Source organism: Bombus pascuorum, chromosome 8 (assembly GCF_905332965.1).
Source record: "Bombus pascuorum chromosome 8, iyBomPasc1.1, whole genome shotgun sequence".
In the NCBI taxonomy this organism is placed as follows: domain Eukaryota; kingdom Metazoa; phylum Arthropoda; class Insecta; order Hymenoptera; family Apidae; genus Bombus; species Bombus pascuorum.
The window spans coordinates 16786845-16813775 of NC_083495.1; the positions used below are offsets into that span (position 1 = coordinate 16786845).

Sequence of the window (26931 nt, forward strand, 5' to 3'; positions counted from 1 at the left end):
ATCGGACGGAATATATTTGAAAAAAAGAAGACGGAAGAAGAATACATAGAGGGAAGACAAATGGAGAAGAATCGGCTAAACGGGAAGAGAAACGAGGAGAAGTAGGCGAGAGAGTTATCGGTAAGACGCTAAGTTCGAGAATATAGCGATCGTAACCGCGAATAAAGAAAGGCGGACATGGTAAAGTAACGCAAAGTAAAGTAAGGTAACTTGTGGCTGTAATCGAAGGTACGGTAAGATGGTGCAAGTAGGATGGAAGAAAATATAAAGAGGGGACTGACTACATGGAGTCAACGTTCCGAGCGGGTCAGCGACCAGTTCTGTCTTCTTCTCTCTCACCTTCCTCTCGTGTCCTTTCCTCTATCGTCGTACTACTCTTCTTTCATGGCTGTCTTTCCGTATTAGAAATTTCATTTTATCCTTCGTTCGATCGGTCGAAAGAATCTTAAACGACTTATCGTTCGGAACGCATCTTCGACGTCTATTCTTCGTTGGTTTCGAACGACGTTGCACGATTTAAATATAATACGAGGAACGCGATTCATCGCGGAAGAAGCATCGTGATTTGCGATGGTTTGAAAGTTACGTACGGCTACGAAAGGCACGAATATAATCCTTGCCGGGGAGAAAGTTCTGTGCAACGGTGAATCCGCTCCCCTTCCCCCTCTCTCTCGCCCTTCCTCCCTCTCTCTCTCTCTCTCTCTCGTGAAAGAGCATCCAAAACGAATTGTTTCATCCTGTGAGGTATTATAGGCAGCCTAGCTGTTGCGACGTAATATCTTGAGACGATTCAAGAAAAAAGAAGATCGACCGATGTCGTTTCGGTCCAATAAGAAATTTCCGAGTGTTTTCGAATCGCGTGTCAGATTTTATTTTACGTTTGGCGGCTCCTCGCTGTACTTTGTCGATCGTAATTGGCTTTTTTACTGGCCTGTTAATTCGACGAAACAGCAAAATATCAAAGTTATTACTGAAACGAGATACGATATGCATCGGAGCGGTAGATTAATTTCACGCTGGCGAACGTCACTAGGTTAAACTATACGGTGACCCTGTCGTAATATATTTATAATTATATTGATTCGTAAGCAGAATTTGTTCTTTTAATACAGGTTTTCTCTTTCGAGCTAACTTTCCATCGCAACGTTATCGTTCGTTCGTACTATCCCGATCGAATAATCGTGGCCAGAATGCGGAGAAAACGCAAACGCGCTTTAGGAGGCAGCAGGTGTTGTTTGGCAGGTGTCCCTAACTCGAGCAAGTTCTCTCTTTCGTATCGCCCTCTCGCGCCTTTGCCTCGTTTACGAGCGATCATCGAAGGCTTGATAAATAAATCGACCGTTTTTATCCTGTCTAATTTATCGACCAAGAGAATAACAGGTTTCGTAGAGACCTGTACGATCGTGTTGGAACGTTTATTCGCTCGATCCTCGCCCCTTTCGGGCAAAAAAGAATCCTCAGAACTGCGCGTATTAGGAATATACACGGGACGTTTAATATTCGCATTTATTCATGAACAGCGTAACATTCGCCAACATAGGAGTGATACGAACGTAACGCGAAAAGTTCAGAGTCCGATATCGCGAACCGGCTTTCCTTCCATCGTCTGCGCAGACTTTGCTCCTCGAGCGTAGACTTTGGTCTCGCGCGATTCCCATCGCCTGTTCGCGCGAACTTTGTACACCTGTTCCGCCGCGTTGTACAAGGATTTCGTCCCTGCTATTCCGTCTTACATGCCGTCGTACACACAACGTCGATTTATAATTTCCTATTTCACGATAGTCGTATCGCAAATATTAGACGCGCTGTCGCATTAGATATATACGTACGTATATGTATGTACATATATCGTTTCTTTATCTCTCGTACCGCATAGGTATTTAAACTTTACCTTTATTTAAGAAACGTAAATAATTCGAAGGTAACGCCGATAAATATTTATATGGTAGAATGCAGTTAAAGACTAAGCTCGTAAATAAACGTCGAAGCAATAACGTTCGCCGCGATATACGCGCATGTGGAACGCAAGTATCGAACGAGTAGGAACGAATTTAGGCGAATGGTGAATAGCAAAACGACAAGGTAGTTGATTTGTTCGCGAGCAAGGACAAAGGTTTACACGTATACGAGTATGTCCATTTTCGACGTTGGTCCATCATAGACCAGCCGACGGTGTGCACTTGTCCTCCTCCGGGCGTCGTTACGCGCTGTCGAGCCCGACCAATCACGGCAGGCAGGCAACAGGTGACCGACCAATCCGGTCTCCCTGTCACGACGTCGTCGCTCTTACATAGCGCTAAGCATTTCGCTTCTACGGATATTCCTACCAAATCCAACGATCGTTGCTTTCCCGTTTTCTGCTTCTCTGTCTCTACACGGCTCTTCTCATTCTCCCGTCTTCCCACCCCACGCGTTCAACGTGCCAACCTGTTGTTCGTTAGCTTTCCTTCGCTCTCCTTCGTTCTCCTTCCTAAGTCGATTTAACGTAAACTCTATACACGAATACATACTGTTATATATCAGGTATGTAATATACTACGCGTATTTCGCTATGGGACTTTTTCACGCACGGAGCAGACGCGTAGTTTGGAATTTTAATTTTCACAGATTTGCCAGTCGGTTCTCCGTACGACACGGACGGATTGGCTGGTTTCTAGAACGGCGCAGCGAAGGATCGAGGATTCTCAGATAGCTCTGTGGTCATTTTTAAATAGAAATCTATATACTCGCGTACGATCGTACGCATAGGGATACAAACGGGCATGATTTCGACGAAAGGAACTTGAAGCGGATCTACGAGTTTCTACGCAACGGATAACGAGCTGTTATCCTGTCTTCGAAGAGATGAAATCGATAATCGATATACGATTATCGTTCGTAATTCTAATACGTAATATCGTTGTAAATACAGCCGCTACGCTGTAAGCTATGAGCTGTATACGAATTGTTTACAAGCAGACTCGTAGTTTTCGCTCGTCCGTTCGTGGATCTTACGATACGCGCGAATGAACATGATTTCGACTCGAAAGATACTTGCAGTAGGTAAGGTAAGGTAAGGTAAGGTAAGGTAAGGTAAGGTGAGGTAAGAAAGGAAAACGGTTTGATAGTACTCTCGTAGATAATTACCTATATGTTTATTTTCGTAGATAAGTAAACGTAACCGCGTAGAGATGTACGTAGAGACGCGAGGAGAGAGAAAAAGAAAAAGAAAAAGAAACAAGAAAAAATTGTACAGAGTATCGGACAGGACTTTGCAAAGCCGTAAGAGATTCGCGGGTCGCGTTTAAAAATCCAAGAAGCCTGGAGCGAAAGATGGAAAGAGAGGTGTATGGACAAGCGAGGTAAGACCAAGACGCGTTGTCGCGTACACGCACGTTATCAAGGCCGTGATCACGTTATGGAGGGAGCACCTGGAATCGAGGGCACCGTCGACACCTATACGTTACCTATACGTTACCTATACGTACCTGTGATCAGTTATAGAGCCTCTTTATAACTCGGAAGAGGCGCGCTTCGATTGGCCGCCATTTTTGTTTCCTCGCGATCACCACCTTCCACCTTCTGGTTGTCGCACCTCCTCCAATCCGGGCATCCGTATGCGTTCCTGGTCGAACGGATCCGCGGTAGAGAGGATTCATTCATACGCGGAAATACTATGGCTCGGGTATCATCGGTTCGACGTATCGAACGTTTACCTATCGCTCGGTCCGCCATGAAAAAGTAAAACGTGGCGCTCCAGGTGGAAAATAATCGCAGGTCGGGGGAAGCGGGGCGAGCGTAGCGCAAAGCGAGTGGAATGTCTGCGCACCTGGCCAGTGCGTCGCTGCTTTGACCTGCCTTTCCCTTCGCCTCTTTTAACCTGGCTACGTTGCGTTTTCTCTGCTGGCAACGTGCAACGACACTCGTCCCGTCTATTCCTAAAACTCGTAGCACGTGAATCGCCATCTCGCTATATAAACGCTGTATTTGTATCTGCGTATATTTGTAGTATCGATGGAAGAAGTTTCTCGAATCGAAAGGTACGGTGCGCGTCGTGTTATCGTCGTTAGCTGGTAATTTCCGCGTTTTTTTAACGTGCCTCGTTCGGTCCTTGTCGCGTGCATTCGGCCGGACGAACACCGGGCTGCGCGTCTTTGTTGCGCGTACGTGCGCGTGAGTTCACCGTGCGGGAAATGAAGCACGGGAACGAGCAAGAGGGTCTCTCCTGCTAGCCAACGAGCGACGACGGGTTCGATGCGCAGTCGCCAGGTGAGGCAACGACGACGTGTGCGCGCAACGGTTGGGGTTGGCCAGTGTTGCACGAAACCTTGCCACTCGCGACGCGCGGCGGTTCGTCGACGGTGATAGAGGAGCCGCGGAAACACGGATTTTTAACTCGCGCGCGGCCACTTTCCCGGGGCCCGTATACCTCCTGTTATCGTCGCGATACCTGAGAACCGTGAGCGAACGTGGCGCGCCGCCAACACCGTAGACGTCGCGCTATCGTCCTATGGACTCGGGATTACGGTCGTCGATCCTTAACCTCAAAAATAAATAACACAACATGTCGTTGAAAAAGGATAGCAAGATCAGTCTGTGTTGAAGAACGTGAATTGAGCTTTAAAGTGGAACGGTGAAGGTTTTACACACAGGTGGCACAGCCGCAGGATAATAACATTGAGCATCAAGCGTGCAGTTAGTTTTTTCGTCCAGGACACGGTTACGTGTCGTAGGTTCCGTGGCCGCACGGTGAAGTGTGTGCTACTTGGATAGGTAACAGGGTTCAGGTGTACGTTGACCCAGAAGTGAGTAGTGTTCGGGACGGATAGCGACGGCAACGAAAGGTAAACCCTGGCACGATGCAGACGCAGGGCGCTACGAGGGGACCGACTCACTTGGTCGCCCTTTATGTGGCGACGGCGGGTCTCCAGGGTAATGCTCTCGGCTCCGACGAGGAAGAGATCACGCTGTTGGTTTACGTGCTCATCGACGTGCAACAGAACAGGGTACGTTTCTACGCCGATCATTTAAGCAAAATTTTAGAGAAACAGAAAAGAAAGATCGAAGCAACGATAAGGTAAATTTAAATTACGCTCGTTCGTCAATTTGTCAATCGTCGAAGTCGTTTGAAAACAGACGGATATACGTATATCATATATATATATATATATATATATATACATACGTATATCATAGAACACGTATATATATATGATTCTTCCGAACTTTGCTCGGCATTGGAATTTCATTTCAACGACAACTTTCTAGATACGGTATTTCGATCGAATTACTTGCCGTTGTTTGGAGGAAAAGTCAGAGATACGTACACGATAGGAAGAAACAAAGTCGGTGATTACGCCAACTGTTTGCCAACTAACGCGCTAAAATTGCCTTTTAACAAAATTCAGTCGTAGCTACTGCCTAAAAATGATTCACGGATTCCCGTCGTTTGCGTTCGCTACATGTGCTTTCTACCACGATCTAAGTGACATACGTATCGATCTATGTCACCATCTACGTGTGTTATTCTTCGAACGATCTTTATGTCGGTCACGGAAAATGATTCACGTACGCTGTAATAATTCTCGAAAGATATTCGTTGGCGGACGGTCGACGTTTTTCCTTCCTTCGATTCGTACCGATCGTGTACTTTTAACCGATCGTTTGGTCAAAGTCGCGACACGGCAACCGATTCGACGTATCGTTCGACTTTCACAAATTTTTCCTCACCGTTGTCAATCTTGGTGCGCGTTGCACTGGCACCGCGCCGTGCCGACGTATCGCCGTGCCTCTGCATGTCTCCGGCTGCCATTGTTTCTCGAATTATCCGGTGGAGGCGGAGCGTCGCGCCCTCGAAAGGTCGTCCATTAGCTCCAGCTTTGCCATCGAGATTATCTGGCGCCATGGACTCCGTCTCTCGTTAATTCTGCCATATTACGATACCGACACTCTTCCTCTTCCAACTTTCTTCCTAATCGATCTCAACTATTATAATTTTCGACTTTTCAACGTTGTATGTAAAGTACGCGTTTCCAGTTATCCTCGATACTTTCGTTCCGATCCTGTAGATTTAACGATACGTCCAAGTTACAGCGAAAGACCTTCGACCGATACAATCCTTTGTAAATAAACCCGAAGAAATAGCATTTTAGGTATTTTTACAGTTAGGTGTTTGGGGCCGTGCAATAAATCAAGGTAGCTTAAGCCTAGCAGTCCTAATAAGCGTATTGTATTAGTAACTTTTGATATATAGGTGTTATTAAAAATGACATCGACATCTCCGTTTGTCATCGTCGAACTTGACCGAAACTCTGATCCAACAGCTCTGCCTCGATATTCAAAGATATTCGAATCGTTGCCGTTTCAACATCCTTTTCGAACCTTGAGAAACTTTTCTCCGATCGGTCGTTGGCGACGTTGGCGCGAGTTCGCAAACAAACGAAACATCACAACGAACATCCAACTCGGTGTACTCGATAGATTTTTTACCTATCGCATGCCTATAATCCGTACAGCTATAAACATGCGAAGTTTGGTAAGAAATCGCTGAAAGAAAGACCGGAGGAAACTCCCGCTTGTTTACTCGCTCGTATACTCGTATATTTTACACGTTTCGACTAATGGTTTGTTCCAATAGCGGGACGACGACGAGTCGAGTTGCGAACCGAATTTATCAAAGTCGAATTTTCGAAAATCGAGTTATCGGGAAGCATGCGGCGCGGCAACAGGTGTGCCTAGTTTTCTTTATTCTTTGTTGTAAACCGCCTTGCACGAGCGCGCCCGAGTTCCAGCTGGACGGTCGTTTCCTTTTTCCCCCTCGAGTCACATACCTGACTATCTCCGATCGAGCTCCATCGAGGACAATGGCCGCCGCCGGTGAGCTCCTCTCGCTTATGCTACAACTTGGTGTGAATCCGACAACCGATACGTACATACCTGTATTCGTGTTGTTGTTGTTGTTGTTGTTGTTGCTGCTGTTGCGATCGTTCTATCATCCGAATCGTCCCGCTTGCCAGATTTTTCACCTGACCGCCGTTCGCACGACGAGCGATCGGCTCTCGCGTTAATCGATGTAAATAGAACGCTAGAGACCGACGTTTATTATATCGATATTTACAATCGATTCCGCGTACCCGGAAATGTAATCGGAATTACGACTATTGGTAGCAATTGGTAGCAATTGGTAGCTACTGGTAGCGGATCGAACGAGTTACGTATCGGCGAAACCTTTCGTAAACTCAAAGACGCGATGCGGAGGTATTTAGTCGGATTTTATTGAGTTTACGAGTTTAACGACTCTTTGGTACTACGTATATCTCCGTGTAATCGTGATAGTAATTAAAAATACAGTTTAAGAATCGTGTTAAATCGACTTGAATTTCCTAGCGAACGACGGTCTTGGCTTTTCCATAATCGAACGATCAACGCGTTTTCGAAATAAAAAATGTTAGAACGTGCATGTACCTGTTCGACGAATCTAAGAAAGTCGATGCTAGGTATGAAGGAAGGTTCGACTAAAAGTTTTCTACTACGGATAGATTGGTAGGTTAACGCGTTGGCTGCGGATCACATTTTCGTTGCTACCTAGAACGCTAGCTATGTGTTAACGAATTATTTCCATAGAACATCTTTAACATCGATATCTTTAACATCGCGGAACATCACGATAATTTTATCGTTCTAGTTGATATTTTGTACGTAACGTATTAATGACAAAATTTTATCAATAAAAATAAAAGTTATCTATTTATATCTTATCGTACAGCACTATAGGTTAATAAAATAAAATTCGACCCGCGGGAAGCTCGTTATTCTCGGACTAATTCGTATTAACGTAGCATCTTGGTTGCGTAAATCGACTGGTTTTCGGAGAAAGTGTATCGAAAGATTGGCGTAGGATAGGGAAAGCCCGTCGAACGAAAGTTTCCAGTCACTCGGTTGGCTCCGAAACAGAGAATCGCGAAAACTTGCCTTCTTGCTTCGATGGAAACGACAAAGTTCGCAACGCGTTGGACATACGGTCTCTCGGATATTCAAAAGTCGGTTGAACGCCTCGATAAATATTACATACGCCCCTCTGTCTCGAGTTTTTTATCGTCGCGTTACAAAACGCAGGTTGTGCCTCTCGCTTTCCGCTCGCGCATTAAGAATGCGGTAACCTCTCTGTACGCGGCGGTTTATTTCGCCAAAGATTCGCGAAACGTTGCTTCGCCGCTGCCGTGTGAAACCAGAGGACGTTGACTTAGGCCTGGAAATCAAGATTGCGCTCTGTAGTCTCGAAACGCGAAAAGAATAGGCATCGTGTGCTTTTACTCGAGCAAACGAAAACACTAACCGGGGCCGCGGCTTTAACGCCTCTAATGTTAACGCTTTAAAAATTAACTTCAAAATACGAAATAGATTGCCATCCGTTCTTCCATAGACCGCAAAACTCCCGATACGAAATGAACGAAACGAATATTTGGCGATCCTGATGAAACTCTTTCGAACTGTTTGTATCTTTTAAATCAGATGCTACCACGGTAATTAATATCCCGCTTTTTCGTTTCCTTTTCAAGCATCTTATATGTTGCTCGTAATTAAACTGGAAACTAAAAGTTGGAAATTGGCGAATCTGGTTCTTGTACCTGGCGTTGGAAGACTCGAGATCTCTTGGAAAAGCTTTCGATCATTGTCCTATCCGATTCTAATTTGATCGCATCGTAACTCGTTTGGAGAATGCTTGCGTAACTCGATTATCGTGATTCGTTTCCGGTGCTCGAAGTCGATCATTCGAGTCGAATTGTAACGAGCGGCATTAATTTATAGGCTTGACCCTTTGCCGTTCGTTTCCCTGTGCGTTATTCCCTATGGTTCCTCCTGAAATACCTATGCTCCGATATTAATTCGTTTCGCGTGACGTTTCGTCGACCTTACCTATATAAAATTTGACGTTATGTAAAACACTTTGAACTTTGGTTAGCGCTATGACGAAATTCGACTATATTCGTGCTTACATTGGTAAAAATTGACACGAATCTTCCTACGTATCTACGTAGATACCCGAAATAAAGTACCTATTCGTAAAAGTCACAAAGATATTCGAACAAAAAATTATCCGCTATATCGAGTCCCGATATATGTATCTGGTAGAATCAGCTTCAACGCTAATTTATTCCGTGCATCGATCTTGCAAAAAGTTTACGGTAAACTTTATCTCGTATCAAAGTATCAAACTCCATCGATAAAGCGACGATAATCGTGTCTCGCTACATTGCCGATAGACTTTCGAGAAAGTTTCGCGTAGAATGTTCACAAAAGTTTTCTATGACGAATGTTCGGAACGTTGAAAATGTGTAAATACGATCGTAAGTCATTGTACGTCGTAGTAGTCGAAGTGGAAATATGAATTTTCATTGCGTTGACTCGTTTTGCAAACGCTCGATATTTACTCGGCCGTGCATACGTTCGCAACAACTATTCCATTATTCCGTTCTTCCTCTATTTTCTTTGGTTTCCTGGACTTTAGATATTACGCGCGCAGCCTATTATTCGCATCCGACCGCCCCATTCCGGTCCACCATTCCGAAACCACCTTTTTCTCTTCCCTTCATAGTCTCTCCCTCTTTGTGTCGACGTCGTCGCGTCGCAGTCTCACAAATACCGCTAAGACGTAATATATTCTGTGGGAAAAAAGATTCGAGGAGAGCTTAGCGGACGTTGAAATCCCTCGCCCCGCTGTCCCCACTCGACGATGGGATTGAAATAATGATCTCGATTATTCTGCGCGTCTGAAACGTGCACAAAGCTGTGCAACCGATTAACTTTCGAGCGGCTCGTACTTAACCATAAATCTAACTTTCGAAGATAATTGTTTTATAGATAGAGAGACAGATTTTCTTCTCAAATATTTATATCTTAATGGGTCACCTTATATTTATCTTTGCCTTTACGATAGTTGAACATAGTAGTTGAAGCCTGTATCGAAAACCTGTATCGAAGGAATTCGAACGAAAGATACACGACGAAAGAAAAGAAAAAGAAAGAATACGTTAACACGATAAAATATCGTTTAAATTCTTAAAAATACGTCGTTAAAAATCCATCAAATTTCTACGGGAAATTACAAATTACTAGTTAGATACTCTTATACCGCTTTGGTAGTTTCGACATTGAGCGACATTAACATTAAGCGACGTTAAGCGATGTTAAGCGACGTTAAGCGACATTAGAATTATAGAGTACAATTAGAATTATAGAAGCCAGTTATTTAACGTCGATTCCATCGTCTTCCATCGTACGCGTACGACATACGACACTTTCCTTTCTTACGAAGAAATTTGTTGCTCTCCTACTGTTTTCGTCGTCCTCGGCGAGGGCAACTCAGTTCCTGTAAGCAACGCAAATCGCGACTTTTGACCGCCTGCCCCGTTCCTACCCCGGTAAATATCGTTCCTCGACTGCGCTCGTCGTATTTGCAATTTATGAGTTCGCCTCGAATAGCATTTTACGCTTCGCGTTTATGCCCTTGTTGCTTCGCGCACAACAGACGTTCCGACTTGTGACACCTTAAATACCAGCCACTGTGTATACGTATTGTCACTTTTATTCCTTTTTCGACGCGTTTTAATCTAAAATTTTCTTATTTTCTTCTCCCTATCCACGACTATCCACGTATACGCGTATATCTACGGTTGGAGCAATTCGTTTATCCAAATGCGAACGTATCGTAGTGCGAACAAAGTTTTAATAAAAAAGCATCGCGAATCATGTTCGTTGAACGACATTCCGTTACGTTGCTCCTGAATTCGTTATTCTCTTAAATATCTAACTTCGATTAGTAGCGCGCTCCGAAATTCGATCAAGACCGAAGACGGACGTTCAAAAGCGTGAAATCCTTTGAAACAAAAATCTTTGCGATAAAATTCTTCATCGGCGTATTGGGTCAAGAACGTTTGGGTCGAGAACAGGTCTCGAAAAAGCCACCTTCTCAGCCCACACCTTACGAAGGTGATAGCTTACCTTGAAACACTCGAACAGGACAGTCTCTTCGTCCGTCCTTCGAGGACAATTTCTAATCTTAAAATATCATCGTTCCTTTCTTAATCTCCGTTCGAAAAGTCGAATCTCATTATCAGAGTCTCTATACGATCATTGGTACAGAGATCTCTGCATTTATATCACATACACAATACGTGCTAAATAGGTGGAACAACGTTTCTACATATGCCGTATTTATAAAATACGAATATTTACACGGTTCGTACATGGTCTGTATTACGCGTACAAAATTTTTGTTACGGCGTTGTTCCTGAAAATAAGAACCTATCGCACAAACGTAGAAGAAGATAATTTAACGTGGAAATAATTTACGAGTGGATCGTCGAACAAAATGCCCGAGAAAACCCCGTTTCAATTTTCAAAAGACACGATTTATCCGAGACGAGCAACTACGAAGGTCTTACTCTGAATTTGCTGTGAAAAATTCTCCTAGGATCAGGAGTTTAACCCAAAGATACACAAAACGCAACGCGAACGTCCTTCCATCTCCTAAAAATACGCCAAACCTTTCACGTTGGCTATTTTGCACGTTTAACAAACATCGACTTATTAATATAGGAGGGAATCTTAAAGTTTTATAGGAAAATTTTCGATCGCCTCGAGTGTGACATTTTTAATCTTCGAACCAGCGACTACGTAAGACTATATAATTAATAGCGAATAGTTAACATTTATGTAAATATGTATGATACTGGTTTGCTTACGTATAGTTTACGCTGCGAGTTACGCGACGAAGCTTTATCGACGGAGATAATCCGGGACGATGGATCGCTCGACATCAAACTACCTTGATCCGTTAACCCTGCTTCGAAGAACCTGCCTATTAAGTTTCTTGCCGTGTGACGTCTTCGAACATGCGTTTATCTATGGATTTCGATAAACGTACCCCGACGTTGCATGTTTTGGTATATTTTACGTTGAACGTCCTCGTACGAAAGCATACCGTAGTCAAAAATCTAATAAAAAGATATATTTCTCAACGATAGTAACGTTCGAGCATAAAACGGTGAAGAGTTTCAAGCGTCAACGACGTTTTGATCCGTGATGAAATTACTTTTAACGAAAATGTTTTCCATAGCGTCCTTCGCTGTTCTTCGTTGTTGAGATTTTTGTGTGTTCTTATTTATCTTAAAATCTTTTAAAGAGCATGGATTTACGTAATCCTTTCTTTACGCAATATTTTCGTTTAACGTTCTTCGACGCGTCTTGTATAGCTGATTAACGATCGTGTCTCAAAACTATACGCGATAAAGTTTTTCGTGTTCGTTTAGAATTGAGAAATCCGATTCGGCGTTCGCACTGTTCAGTCCATTTCGATGAAAAAGTTTTCATTTCAAACTGGTCGTTACTTTCTATTCGTATTCGAAACGTGGTAAAAGTTCGAAGGCGTAACGATTTGCCAAATAGAATGCTGAAATCGGTTGTTTACGATACGTTATTATTATTATTATTCCTTGTTCTTTTTTCCAATGCTTATTTCCAAGTCTTTACCGTCCTTCGCGTGATACGAGTAATTACTCTAAATTCCTAGTCATAATTAATGATTTATTGTACAATTACCAAGACGCGTAGTATGCCATTTTTAAACTCATTTAGATAATCCTATACCGCGTTACGAGACATAGCGAGGCTTTTATATAAGCGGTCAAAAGCGAATAAAGGAATGTTTTATTTAAAAATCATTATCGATCTTTTTACTCCGTCGTTAGAAATAAATCCAAGCGTCTGAACGATCTATCGACTACATCCAAAACTATTCAATTGCACACTGCGTACCGATAAAATAACGATATAGATGATATCCAATTAACTTATCGAACGTATAATAAAGATATCTACGTATGGTTCTTGTTGTCGTTACAACCATTAAACTATTCCTTAGAGAAAGTTCTTCGTACAGCACGGTATAATATTTTCTACACGATTATTTGGTGAACATACGAACTTGATACGAAGGTGATTTAGGGTTCAGGTCCATGCTTATATAAACAAGGGCGAAAAAAGCGATGCAGTTTGTTATTGGTTTCTCATGCTACGATTTCTCATGGCCACGTCATAGCCCGTAAATTCGCACAAAATATTCGTTGCTTGTAAAAATGGAAATATCAGGTAAACGCCGACGATAAATCTTTGTTGTTCGTTTCATCGGCATACCCCTGTGTATATGCAACCGTGTAGATCGTAGTTCGTGCTTGACGCGTTGTATAGTTAGTGGCGCGTGTGACACATATACTGTTAATGCATTGAGATTATTGGCCTCTCTTATCGGTATAATACGTTCTATCTATTTTCGATTGAACGACGCAACATATACGCTAAAGATTTTTGATTTAGACGCGTTATTGAAACATTACGTATCACTGAATCTTGCGTGAAATATTTTAATGAATTATTACTTATATCTTTTTTTATTTGACTGAAATTTGTCACGAGAAACGTTTAAGTGGAAATGCTATGCGTTTAATTATTTATGAATACGTTATTTGCAAATTTTTTACAGGTGATGGGAAGGCAACAGTATATTGTACGACCGATGGTAATGGACGAAAGTTGTACGCCTGGAACCGGTAGCGACAATCCGGCGATTGCCGGAAGTAGTGGAGTCATCAGCGAAGTAGCGTTAGCACACGCTCCGGCGTTATCCGAAAGAAATCTTCGAGAACACGGAATTCCTCTGGAGCAAGCTATCGAGAAGGTGATTATGCATATCTTTTATCGAGAAAGTTTGAAAATGTTTCCAGGTCGTTGAAATATATATATATATATATATGAACGGAACATGCGCAGATCCATTTGTATCTATAGCCTGATAAACGATAAAGAGAATATGGAAGAATATACACGTACAATTCAAATTCGTATGAGATATTAAAAAGAAAATATTCATTTTTAATAAAAGTTCGAAGCATGGTGGTCCGCCATGTCGTGCGTGACGTCCGGTTCCGCACCACGTTTCGTCGTAGACGGCCAGGCGCCAATGAGACAATGCTTACATCCAGAGGCCTGCAACAAAGACGTCAACCTGCCAGAACATTATACCCTCTTTCACGATCTCCGGAAGGAATTCGTTGCTTGCTACTCAACCCATGGAGAGCTCTCGACGTTTGGTATACAGGAGATGATGGAATGTATCCTTTTCCAAATTTTATTAAAAGCAAAGTTGTTCGATTTTTACGTCGTCGTCTATATTTGTCCGCGTAATCATTTATCTTGGTGCAGCGTACCCTGCAACAGATGTACGTTCGTAGGATCAAATTACTTCCTCTTGAGGAGTCAGGGCACGCAAATATTTCGACGAATTTTAGGCGTGTGAAACTTCCCACGCTTAAAAAGAAAAATAAAAATAAGAAAAGAAGGAGAAAAGTAATACAGAAGCGTATTAGGAGTTACGCATCTCGCGAATACGTCGGTAGAATTGCGTAGCGAATTTTTAACACACGGTTGGTCGTCCCGTGCGAAGCATTCGTTGTTCAAAGTTGGAAAGTTTAGTTTTCGATACGGTAGGACTGCCTTAAGGCGACGACTATGGTCGAAACGAGAATTCCAAGGCGTGCGGCCGTTAGGCGGCGCGACAGAACTCGAATCCAACATATTCGACGAACCTGACGACGAACTAGCCGCTGCGCTGCTTGGCGTAAAGTCAGTCTATAAGCGAGTGGAGGGTGTACGTATCGTGCTAATCGCGCTCTTACCAGTCCAGCATATATTCGAAATATAACAAAATATAAGTCACTTCCTCGAACGTGTTTAATCATCACGGAGTAGACTTTTCAATAATGTGCGAAAGTGTGTAATCATTTACTGTCTCGGTCTTCGTGTATCGGACAAACAAAAGCATTTCTGATCTCATAATTTTCCGAAATACAAATTGCAATCTAAGCCTGAGGTATGTTTTTCTTATTCTTAGCATGTTTACTCGTTGAAAGATCTATTCGTGGATCTGTACGATTTCATTTCGTTGCACGTTTTTATTTGACGAGAGATTTATTTTGAAAAAGGACTTGTTAATTGTAATATTATTACATAATAATTTATGTCCCCTCTTTTTTAACACACGTGGATATTAGTAATAGCAGACATTTAATACGCATATACTCGTACGTAGTATATACAACGCGTTTATCCTTCTTTGTTTCTTTTAGATTAAAGTAAAAAGTCTGCCTTTACATATGGTTATATGTACATTGATACATATCGGTTTAATCGCTTCTTTATTTCATGTTCTTTTTCATTTATGTGAAAGCTGTAGAAATCGCATATATCCATAAGTGAGATTTAATCCAAAAAGGGAAATAATCCTTCGTAATGCAGATGGCTACCTGCCGTGAATCTAATAAATTCAGAATATTAAGCGCGAGTCGAGACTACGGTATTATCGTATGTATGGCGAGTCTGTCGTTAATAAAACAAAACCACCTGTGGCTGACGAGGATACGATATAGACAAATATCGATCGATCCCAGTGTCGTGTCGCTATCGATCGACAATTTTGATTTGCATTATCCGTATCAATCGACGATTTCTTAAAACATTTCAATTAGAAATAAGTAGGAAATAATATGACTCGGAAATACCGTGGCGCGGGTTATCCTAATCCCTTATTTATACGATCTTCGATCCCCGTGAAAATCTTCAAACTTTATAAACAAGGATTAAATAATTTCTCCTTGTATCACAGAGGATTTTATTGAATTATTACGATTAGTTAGACACCCTGTGTTTGTTTTCGATTTTTTCAAATACGAGATGAAGACAGATGAAATCAAAATCAAGTACTGCCAATATCAATCGAATAACTTAAGAAAGTCCCACCAAGTAATCAAGGCAGTCTTATCATGCGCAGAACACGGTTTAAAGGTCATGCTTGCAAAGATATTGGTAACAGCCCGGCGACGACCAACTGAGATATGCGAATAATTATGCGCGTAACAACTTTGTTCGATTTCTCGTCATTTTCAGCTACTGACATCCTCCTCGCGTGAATCTGAAAATTTCGGTTTCTCCCAGAGACCTACGACTTATCAGTATATGATATTTTCGTGATATTTTTGTCTAATCTATATCATTTTAATCAGGTAGATTAGAAATAACAATCGTATCACGAGTTAATTTACAATTTTCATAGCAACTCGATATCTCGATACATGTCGGACGTTTACGTAAAGGCGATTATTGCAATCTACGTTTCGTGTTATCGGTACATGAATTATTGTTATGTTAAAACTGAAAATTTATCCTTGACTGGCGAATATCAGATTTTGGCCTACCGTTAGATACTGAGAACGAGTTCTATGTGCATGAAATACAAGATATGATCTGTGTAATACAGAGGATGATAAAAGATGGTAAGTCGTCGACTAACGAATTTTTGTGAATTTTTTCCGAGTTCAAGTGCAACGTGCAACTCGCAATAAGAAAAAAGATAAGAACGAAATATCTAATTTATTTTCACCGCTGATAATATAAGCTTTTTTCTTTTTTCTTTTATTTTTCTTCTAATTAACGAACCAATCTGACGAAGAAAAAAAAAGTAACTTTTAATTATTTCTCAACAAAGATTAAGGTTCACGCACGATACGTTCTATCTTTCGTGAACTATACACACGAGTGAAGAACATGCTTATATCTCGTATTATTTACACACATAGTAAATGTAGTTTGGTGCCTAGTTACGATCATATAAATTTTTCATCAATCTTGAAAGTAAAATATATATGTGTATTTTTGATTGTTTTTCATTCGATGATTTTGGAGATTAATGCAATTCTGTTTTCAAGTTCCTTTTCGGTGGCACGTGGCTATATCGCAAGTCTTTTCCTTTTTATCCATAATAAACAAGGCCACGAAATTATTCAAGGTGATATTTTCTTGAAGAAGTTGCGAGTTCCTTCTATGATATGTCATACCGTATGCAAAAAAATATTTTGCGTGTCTCTCGACCTTAAGAAAAGCTCGGCTATTTTCCACTGATTAATGTAATTGTACATAACATAACATGGAATATTGAACGGCATGCAACCATGATACATGAATCGATACGACTTTGAAATTCTATATTTTCTTTTTCGCTGATAATTGAAGTTACCTTATGAACTATACGTTTTTCTGTATTACAAAATATTTATAGCTTAATACGAAATTATAAAGCGTATGAAAAAACAAATGCACTTAATAACTTTTATAAACAGTTCACACTGTATAAGTGAAATGAAAGCTGTATGAAAGTTGCATTTTTTGTATATTCATACTGTAAATATGGCGGTCACTGCATAATATTATTCGAAATCGTTTCGTTTCAAATTTTACTTACATAGCTTCGGTTGCGTTGTACGCAAACGAAGAAATGCCAGTAAGAGCAAACGTGAAACGGACAGAAAGAGAGAATAAAAAGATAGCACGAACCGGGCGACAGAGTAGTGTATACGTTCAAATCCATGCATTTGGCCCCTTATGTGTGTTCACGGTTTACGAGTGCGGGTCAAGCTGTGTAATGCTATAAGCAGTGACGGTCATAATATACTCCTTATCACAATGGTGCTCAACTCAAACTGACTTTAATTTTCAATCTTGTAAGTACATGTCACGTGCCACTGTGACAAGTGCGTGCGTGTGTAATAAGCAACGACTGCCTATTAGTTGTTTCAAGGCACGATCGCACGCATTTATTTTGCAAATGTTTGACGCTTGTTGTACATTTCGTGGAATTCTGTATTGTGTCATCCGTAAACATCGGATCGCGAAGAAAATTTTCTTTCTCTCTTCGTTGTATTGTATTTCCGGTTTGAAGAAATATTTTATGGAGGGGTACGAATTATGATGGAAGAAAAGTTTCGATTCACGAGATACGAAAAGACTTTGTAAGACTGCTGACACGTTGCACCGAGTAGGCAAATACGAAAATGAGCATTTTGCTCAAGCTTGAGAAATCGGAGACAAACTTGTCGGTGTAGGATTACAAAGAAAAAGCAGATGGTAGGCAGTTGGTGACACCGGAACGATAGTTACATTTTTCGCGGGAGAATTCATTTTTCCGGTTTTAGTCATACATGCATAATAAAAACTTCTCTTACGTACATTGGAATTTATCGATGATCTATTGTTTAAGTCAAACGAATATATTGGATAAATATAGAGAATTTAAATCTTCGTACGTTGAATGTTATAATCGTATTTTGGATCAATGCGAATCATGGTTATAATCGAAGCGTTAAGCGTCATTGATTTCTAAGGTTAATCGTTGCTTTATTCTTTTTTTTCTTTCTTGTTGTTTGGAGCGTTATCAAAATGCTTTCAGTTCAATGTATATTTGCATTTTCATCGTTTTAATTATTAATTTCATGGCTTTTATTACAGGTCACGTCTTCCAAAATCCTGAAACAGTTAACATTGTTTTAGAACCTGGTATATGGTGAGTTATCTTTGATATGTATTCTTTTTCTTTTCATCGGTGAGATGTACATTACTGATCTTACGATGTCCTTCCATAGCTCAAAAGACGAAGAAGTTGACAATGGCTGTGTAGTAAGAGCTAGAGGTCTTCCTTGGCAATCATCGGACCAGGACATAGCAAAATTTTTTCGTGGCCTAAATGTTGCCAAGTAAGTGAAATTCATGAATAATAGACTTAAGGTCGAAGATCTTGATAAAGTACATTGTAATAACTGTCATGGTATTTGTACACAAGCCACTTGGATCCATGTAACAAAGGTAAGGATTTATATTCAATATGTAAATGCGAATATGGATGATTATGTGAGTTTTCAAATGCTAGTGTTTACTTTCTAAAAAGTAGCGTAGGCAACAGTTTAATATATTTCTTTGTTATTCATTTTTCTCATATGCAATGATAAATAATATTCCAGGTCATGAATCTCTTACGCGTTATATAAATTTGCCAATGATTCTCAAAGTTACAATCATAATCTATATAATTTGTATGTTTATTCTGTTCTAAGCATATTCTGGCTATAATTGTTGTTTCGTTCACAATTTCTTACAAAGCTGTAAACGGTACATTGGCTTTTATTATAAAAATATCATCTTGCAGGGGTGGCGTAGCTCTGTGTTTGAGTCCTATGGGAAGACGTAACGGAGAAGCATTAGTACGATTTGTTAACAAAGAACATAGAGACATGGCGTTAAAAAGACACAAACATCATATGGGCGGAAGGTACATAGAAGTGTACAAGGCATCTGGAGAGGATTTTGTTGGCGTTGCTGGGGGAACTAGCGGCGAAGCTCATGCATTTTTATCCAGAGGGGCTCAAGTCATTGTTAGAATGAGAGGCTTGCCGTACGATTGTGTTGCTAAACAAGTGGTACGTATAAAGAGTTAATCGCGCTGTCGATCGTTATTTCTATTTTAATTTTATGCGTTACTTTTCACAGTTGGACTTCTTTTTATCAGGGCAAAAGCCCTGTCATGTATTGGACGGAGAGGATGGAGTTTTATTTGTGAAGAAGCCGGATGGTAGGGCAACTGGTGACGCGTTTGTTCTTTTTGCTAAAGAAGAAGACGCGGTGAAGGCCTTAAGTAAACACAGAGATTGCATTGGTAGCCGGTATATAGAACTTTTTCGAAGTACGATTGCCGAGGTGCAACAGGTAAATAGAAATCACGCGGGCAGAAAAATAAGGAAAAGAAGTAAACACGCGTGAATATCGATTTGATGATTTACAGGTGTTGAATAGAGCGATCGATCCAAAACAGATCGTACTTCCAACGCCGCCTATTCCACAACTTCCTCCCATACTTCCACAGCATATTATCACCTCTGGCACGCGTAAAGATTGCGTTAGATTGCGCGGTCTTCCATACGAAGCTCTCGTTGAACACATCCTCGAGTTCATGGGCGAACATTCTAAGAATATTGTCTATCAGGGCGTTCATATGGTTTACAATGCTCAAGTACGTACACGTGTTCCTTCTGCGTCGTAACTACGTTCGATTCTTTGCAAATCAATAACCGATGTACGTTCTGTTTGTTCGTTCAGGGTCAACCATCCGGCGAAGCGTTCATTCAAATGGACAGCGAAAATTCGGCATATGCATGCGCGTCGCAGCGACATCATCGGTATATGATATACGGCAAGAAACAGCGATACATCGAAGTATTCCAGTGCAGTGGGGATGACATGAATCTGGTATTGACAGGTGCAGTAACTCCAGCGTCAACCAAGGCTCTGCTATCACCCGGTACGTTGACCACACAAACTCCCGCAACTTTGACACATCCGCCTCCGCCGACGCCGGTACCGGTACCGGTACCGACGGCGCAACCCCCCCTCTGGGACATTCACGCGTTAGTACAGGCTCAAGCCCAAGCACAAGTGCAGGCTCAAGCGCAAGCTCAAGCTGCTCAGGCTCAAGCGCAGGCAATCCGAAATCAAGACTTTTGGCTAATGGCTCTAGCCTCGAATCCACCACCTACCTCTACCACTCCTGCTTCCCCAACTTCGTCAGCTACGACTAAGACGCTCGCTCTACCGGGACCGAATCCGCAGCATCAGATTCCTGCCTATGCAATGGCACCTCCCGCAGCAGCCGCCGCCGCCGCGGCTGCCGCGGCGCTTCACGCTCAACAACCCGCGCCGGCGCCCTTCTTACTTTTTAACGTACCCTCTCGAATCCCTATTTTACGCGCACCGGCACCGCATGGTCTCCTGACACCTATCGTTCAGGCTGCGCCCATTAATCCGGCCGCTATAATGGGACTGAAGAGAACCTGGGAAACCGCTTTCCCACCTGATACATCAAACACAGTCGCGAAACGTGCCACGTGGCACACACCAGCGACTGCATTTCACGCGCAAGCTCCAGCCGCGGCACCGGGCTTGCCTTATCCTGCTCAATTTTATCCTCAGATTTGATAGGTTAAGTCGCTAGCATCGACGATAATCGCTCTAAACACAGCGGACGGACGTCGTGTCTCCTCTTCTTAATGCATCTCTCTTCTATGTACTTTTCTACGTCGTAGGTTGAATTTGAACAAGAATCGATCGGTACGTTTCTCGCAGTCGTTGCAACGAGAGGTTGTGATTTTGAGACGTTTATTTGCCGCGTGGGTGACGGGCAAATTTATTCCAGTTGCATCGTTACTGCGTGAAAGAGTGTTGTACCATTACCACGATGGGCGATTTATTCTTCTACGAATATATACGATACATGCTATTGTGTCCAAGGCAACTATTTACAGATGACATTCCGCATGATATTCTGTGCAAACCCTTTTTTCATATTATCGTGTTATTTTAGAGTCAGTTATTTTAGAGATCGTTTCGACCCTCGAACTAAAGATATATACATGTATATTTAATCATTATATATATATATATATAATAGTTTCAGAGATGTTTTTTTTTTTTTGATACTTAATCGAGCAGCAGTACTTAGAGTGTTTTTCTTTATGTCATTTCCTTACACAACGTATGAGTTTTTTGATGGTCGCGTTACATGATATATCGTTGAGAAGTGACTATGCATCTTTCTCTTTCTCTTTGTTATACGTGTTCTTGTACTCTATAGGAGTTGTTCTTTCAATTTGTCGTATATGACATGTGCTTAGTAAAGTGCCTTAAAACGTGAATCATGAACAATGAACTGTTCGCCTTAGGACGTAATTTCATTTCTTTCGAAGATTTCGGAATTTATACGCGCATGTAAATATATACAGATAATAGATTTATATATATATATATATTAACAGAAAATGAAATATAAACGCAGACATACGCATATATATATAAATATATATATAAGAATGATTTATATATTTTGCTAGAAATATTTTTATTAGGGATATAAGTAAATGGACATTCCATCCAATGTTATCGGTTTTTAAGCTCTAATTTACGGAGAGTAGCTTCTTCTTTACGCGGCATCTACTTTACGCACGTCCATGTTTAGGAAAAAGATTATTTTCGTTTTCTTTCTAAGCAAGAGCCTGAAGTTACATTGCAATTTTACATCAAAACGATATTATTTCGATTGCAATTGCAATGCGCGTGAGCTTCCTGAGCCAGTCGATTCGACGTGACCGATAAGAAAAGTCCCACGACGAGATTCACAAATCCATTTCTAGCCCTCGCCACATTCCTAAGAGAATTTGCTTTTCTCTGTGCCGCATAAAGGACACTTCGAGCTCGAAACAGGAAAACCAATCGAGGCAATACGCTCAGTTCACGTTGCGCTTTTACGCGAACGTTCTCCGGTGGTGCGAATACGTTCGTCGATTGGATTAGTTGTGTGAACATTACGAGAGTTTGGTGAACGATACATAAAGCACGAAGAAGAAAAGAACATATATTAGAGAACGGTAGTGTTATTGGCATCGTAAGTATTCCCTCTTGATCGTAGAAATTCTATTCGTTCTCCTTTCAAGGTCGAACGTTTCTTCAGTTTCCTTCTCATAGCTTGTATTTCAAATAATATACGGAATTTATATCTGAAAACCAAACATAGATCGAGCGAAACGTTGCACAAGACGTGTCATCTTATGTCATAAGAATGATAATGGGGCCAAAGGGAATACTAAACCAATGTCTAAATACTATTCTGCATGATAATTTAATCCTGATTAAAATAGACGAACGTTTTTCACTGGAAAAAAGGAAAAATAGAAAAATAGAAAAATAAAATAAAATAAAGGAAATTACTAAAAAGAGGAAAAAATAAATCTTCGTGCTATATCATATATTAGCTAGGAGTCGTAGGTAGCGATGTTCTTAACTTGGTGTCGGCGGTGTATACCTTCTTCTCGATGCTCTTCTAATATTTTTGTGATACCGTAGAATTGGTGGAACGATTGGAGGAAAAGGCGTGTCGAGGGGCCTGACATCGAGCGTACGTGGAAAGCTCGTATCTCGTAGAAATAAACGACGATCGATATTTTTACTGCCATTGCGAAACAGCTTTTTTTCCAGAATAGTTCACGCGATCGCGAAGCTCGCTTAGCCTTTCGTCCTTCGCTGCTACTCTTTATTATGGTTTTTCTGTATGCTCGATCTCGGTGTTACCGCGGAGCAACGTGAAGTGCTGTCCAGTGATTACACAGATTTTTTTCTTGCCACGTTTCTCTATACGTTTTCTCCTTCTCCTTTTTTTTCTTTTTTTTTTTTTTTTTTTGTTTATTTTTTTACATGCACTCATATATACATATACAGATAACGTAGAGCGTGAATTAACGATTCTACGAACCATGGAAACGGCACGAGACGCACACGATGATCGTTCTTATTGCTCCAAAGTATAAAGTCCACGGGCATAGAAATGACTGGTTTGCATGTCGTGGTTTTGTGGAGGGACGTGCATACAAGTACCTGTAATATCCTTCTTCGTTACCTATCGTTTACGAGACGACAGACTTACGTAACGGGTTGAGTTACTTTTTTCTGTTTTTTTCCCCTAATACGTAATTACGTTCATTATATATTAGTCGTTTTCTTCTCTTCCCCTTCCAAAACTTTGCCTCCCTCTCCGACCCTTTCCATACTTGTCGCATTCCTTTCCGTATCATAACGCACATAGACTATCTAATAATACATCTTGTAACAGTTTCCCCCCTCTCCCCTGCCCACCTCGTACGTATATTTACACGTAATCCTATGATTCTCGCACAACGCCTCCCTCTGTTTGACAGGATACAGTAGCGTATTACATAGAACTGAGTAGTACCTTTGGTATACACCTAGTCTTGTTTTGTTGTTACAATTGCAGTGCAAAGTGTGTACGACGTTCGACGAATACTTTGCAAGCTGGTTCGCACGTGTGCAAGCGAATAGAGATTGTTTGTCCGTCGAATAAAAACATTGTCAAGTATCGATATAGTGCCTGAAACTGTAAAGAGATGAACATGTACTTTGGTACTCGAGTCGTGCACATTTTACATTTCAATCTTACCGATGTAACTCGAGAGTCGGGATATAGTCTGCCGATATTATTTATGTCGGGCTTCCTGAGTCTGCTTTTATATAGCATTAATAGACATCTTAGAGATTTGAACGGAGTGACGCGAAACGGACCAATTTGATTTTACTCCGAGAGTTGTTTCTGTGGATCTAAGGATATACAGATGCGGTAATTTTTTAGATCAGGGAAATGATATTTGGTTTGGGGAATCGACCGTGTCTAAATTTCATTGGTCGATTTGATCGTAAAAACGATTAACGATAGATTGATATTTCGTACTAAAAACATGCGAAGATCGGTTAGAATTTTCTAGAGAATTTATTATTCCAAATAGTTAAATGCATTGCAGTCGTTGTTATGGAACGAGAATTATGATCTATATTAATCGATAATATCTTAGAAAAGACCAGAAATTTTTCCAGATATTCTAAACAGCCTCCGATAAAAACGAGCGACGATTTACGTCCCTTAGATCCATAGAAGTCGTTTCCTCGACTTCTTACATTTACGTAGTCTCCATTTCGCGTCGCTACTGCGGAGGCGCATCTTGGTGTGTTTTTAAAACGCGAACAATCAAGAAATGTATCCGTCGGGAGTGTCGAGAAGTTCCCAAGCTTCCCGCGTACTTAAATCTTCCTTACGGTGTTAGTACAATGTTTCGTTAACTGGTGAAAATTTGAAACTATCATTGGCCACTAACAGGAATCGAATTCGTACAGACGTACGTAAGAATTTCTCGACACGCTCGACACTCGCAGAGATTCCTCTACTAGATATACATACCGAATAGTTACGACTATCGATAACTGCGGCTGTATCGGTGTACGAGAGATGCGCCTTCTCGTAAGAAGGACACATGCGTGCATCAAATGGACAATGTTATGCGTTAACAGGCCAGAAGCGGCTAGGAGGATTGCTATTGTAAGTTACGCCGATCAGAGACAGAATCTTCAAAGGGTTAAGTCCAACAGCGACAACGCCACTTCTAACCACGTTGAATAAAAATAAGTTTCATCCTTTCATCAACCTGTTAACCGGAGGGGGGGGACCCGTGTTAGCTCGTTACTTCGATATCATAATTTCTCCGTTCCTTGTCGTTTAGCGCGTTGTCTCGTTTCTGTTTGAATTAAATTGTATCATATTTATATTTGAAAGAACTGAAATTAATTAGTTATTCGTAACGTTTAAGTCCGTAATTATAGAAGTTTTTGACTAGAGGATGATCTGGTTAACGACTCGATTTTAATCGATCGTCATTTATCATGTACGTATCAACGCAAGAGCAATCCATTTCCTACGTATCAGAGAACCGCTCGATTCTATTACTGCATAATGTCGTCCGACTGTGTATTACCTGCCATTAGCTTTCGCTGGGCACTCACACGAGCCGTATTATACACGTTATCCGCGGGGTACCAAAGGGGAGAGCAAGATTAGTGGGAGAGCGTGAGAGGGAACGAAAGGAGAAGGGATAAAGAACGAGCGTGAAAAGAAAACGTAGCATTTTTTATTTTAGATTATTGTTATTATTAATAATATTATTATTATTATTACTATTACTACTACTACTACTATTATTATTACTATTATTACTACTACTACTACTACTATTATTATTATTATTATTATTATTTTTATTATTATCATCATCATCATCATCATCATCATTATCATTATCATTATTATCATCACCGTCATCCTCATTATTATTATTATCACTATCATTATTATTGTCATTATTATTACTATTATTATTATTATTATTATTATTATTATCATTATTAATTTACTATTATTATTATCGTTCCAAGTACTAACTCAAAAGCTCGTCACCATCAAAGGTCGTGGCATAATAATATCTTTTTCTCTCTCTCATTATGCGTTGAATGTGTTGTCTCTGGCATTTTGTGATCCGCTAACTTGGTGACTGACAGTGTGTCGTCCTCCCCACCCCTTTGCAAGTTTACATTTTTGACTAATCGTCGTGAATAGTTATTATCATTGTCAGTACGTCACTATTGTCGCTATTATTCGGAGGCTGACTAAAACGGTATAATAAGCGGCACGTTCATTGTTAATTATTCATTTAGACTTTCTTAGGGGCTATTCAGGTGAAACACGGATCGGACTCTCGCTCCACTATAAATCTTTTTTCTCCCTTTTCTTTTAACACGAAGTTAATCGTAGCTAATCGATCAGCGATCTTGTCGCGCAAAGTTCGTTTTCGAACAAGACGAAATTTAATTAAATTCGATCTAGAACGTGATTAGATTGCGAAAGGTTGGAAATTGAAAGACTTATGAGAAGGACGAGAGTCTGCGCAGTTATCACCGTGAAATAGACCACTCTAATCATACCTTACGAGTTTTCACGGCTAATCGTGATTGTCCTGGCGAAAGTTAATTAATAATTACGGCGCGGTACCAGCTTCACGCGTATTGTTCGCGATGTAACAAAAAATGGGACGAGTTCATCACTGTACGATACTTCTCCTCTTTTTTTTTTTTTTTCTCAAGCCTCATCCGAATTACGAAAGAACGTTTTTTTCCGATTGCGTTTTATCTATACTGGGATATAGGACACACATAGATACATATAGAAACCAACAAGAAATACACTGGATACACGAAATGCAACAGGCACACGTATACGTTAGAAAACATACACATAAAACACAAACAGACAGGATTTTATACCAATCTTTTTTTTAACCCTTGTATACACACTTTTTTTCTGTATATCAACGATTATATCGATGGTGAATCGATCATGTTTAATAAATGTGCCTTGTGGACATACATATCTTTTTGCTTGCCGGGTTGGTGGACTCTTACCCTGATTATATTACCTCGCCTGGTGGTGGTAATTTTCGTAGACACTAGTGTTTAATCTAGTCGTTACTAGTTTTCTTGTTTTATCATTAATAAATAGCAGTCGAGAAATTTCTTTCTTATAACGCAAGGATTTGGCAATATCGTAGCCTGGATCGTAGAGATCGATACGAA

At 40.8% G+C, this 26931-nt stretch overlaps 1 protein-coding gene and 1 long non-coding RNA gene across 6 annotated transcripts in view; one reads left to right on the plus strand and one right to left on the minus strand.

Annotated features, from left to right (window-relative positions):
• Window positions 1-1877: 1877 nt before the first annotated feature.
• LOC132909592 (uncharacterized) lies at window positions 1878-3902 on the minus strand. Its single transcript, XR_009658562.1, has 3 exons — window positions 3696-3902; window positions 3468-3604; window positions 1878-2492 (listed from the first exon to the last, which is right to left on the minus strand). It is a non-coding gene; the product is annotated as an uncharacterized LOC132909592 (long non-coding RNA).
• A 96-nt stretch (window positions 3903-3998) lies between these two features.
• Window positions 3999-26931, plus strand: part of LOC132909532 (RNA-binding protein fusilli) — a 28048-nt gene continuing 5115 nt past the window's right edge. Inside the window, exons 1-11 of one of the 5 annotated variants that reach the window (XR_009658550.1) lie at window positions 3999-4985; window positions 13520-13714; window positions 13919-14147; window positions 16275-16364; window positions 18373-18427; window positions 18507-18617; window positions 19067-19337; window positions 19408-19623; window positions 19700-19927; window positions 20014-22351; window positions 22810-26724. Coding sequence is in view for 4 of the 5 variants with exons in the window: in XM_060964413.1 (XP_060820396.1) it covers window positions 4839-4985; window positions 13520-13714; window positions 13919-14147; window positions 16275-16364; window positions 18373-18427; window positions 18507-18617; window positions 19067-19337; window positions 19408-19623; window positions 19700-19927; window positions 20014-20889 (2418 nt within the window). In the remaining variant the exon portion in view is untranslated. Of the gene's footprint in view, window positions 4986-13519; window positions 13715-13918; window positions 14148-16274; window positions 16365-18372; window positions 18428-18506; window positions 18618-19066; window positions 19338-19407; window positions 19624-19699; window positions 19928-20013; window positions 26725-26931 lie in introns of those variants that run through there. The other 4 variants (XM_060964416.1, XM_060964413.1, XM_060964415.1 and 1 more) reach the window with 4 other exon arrangements.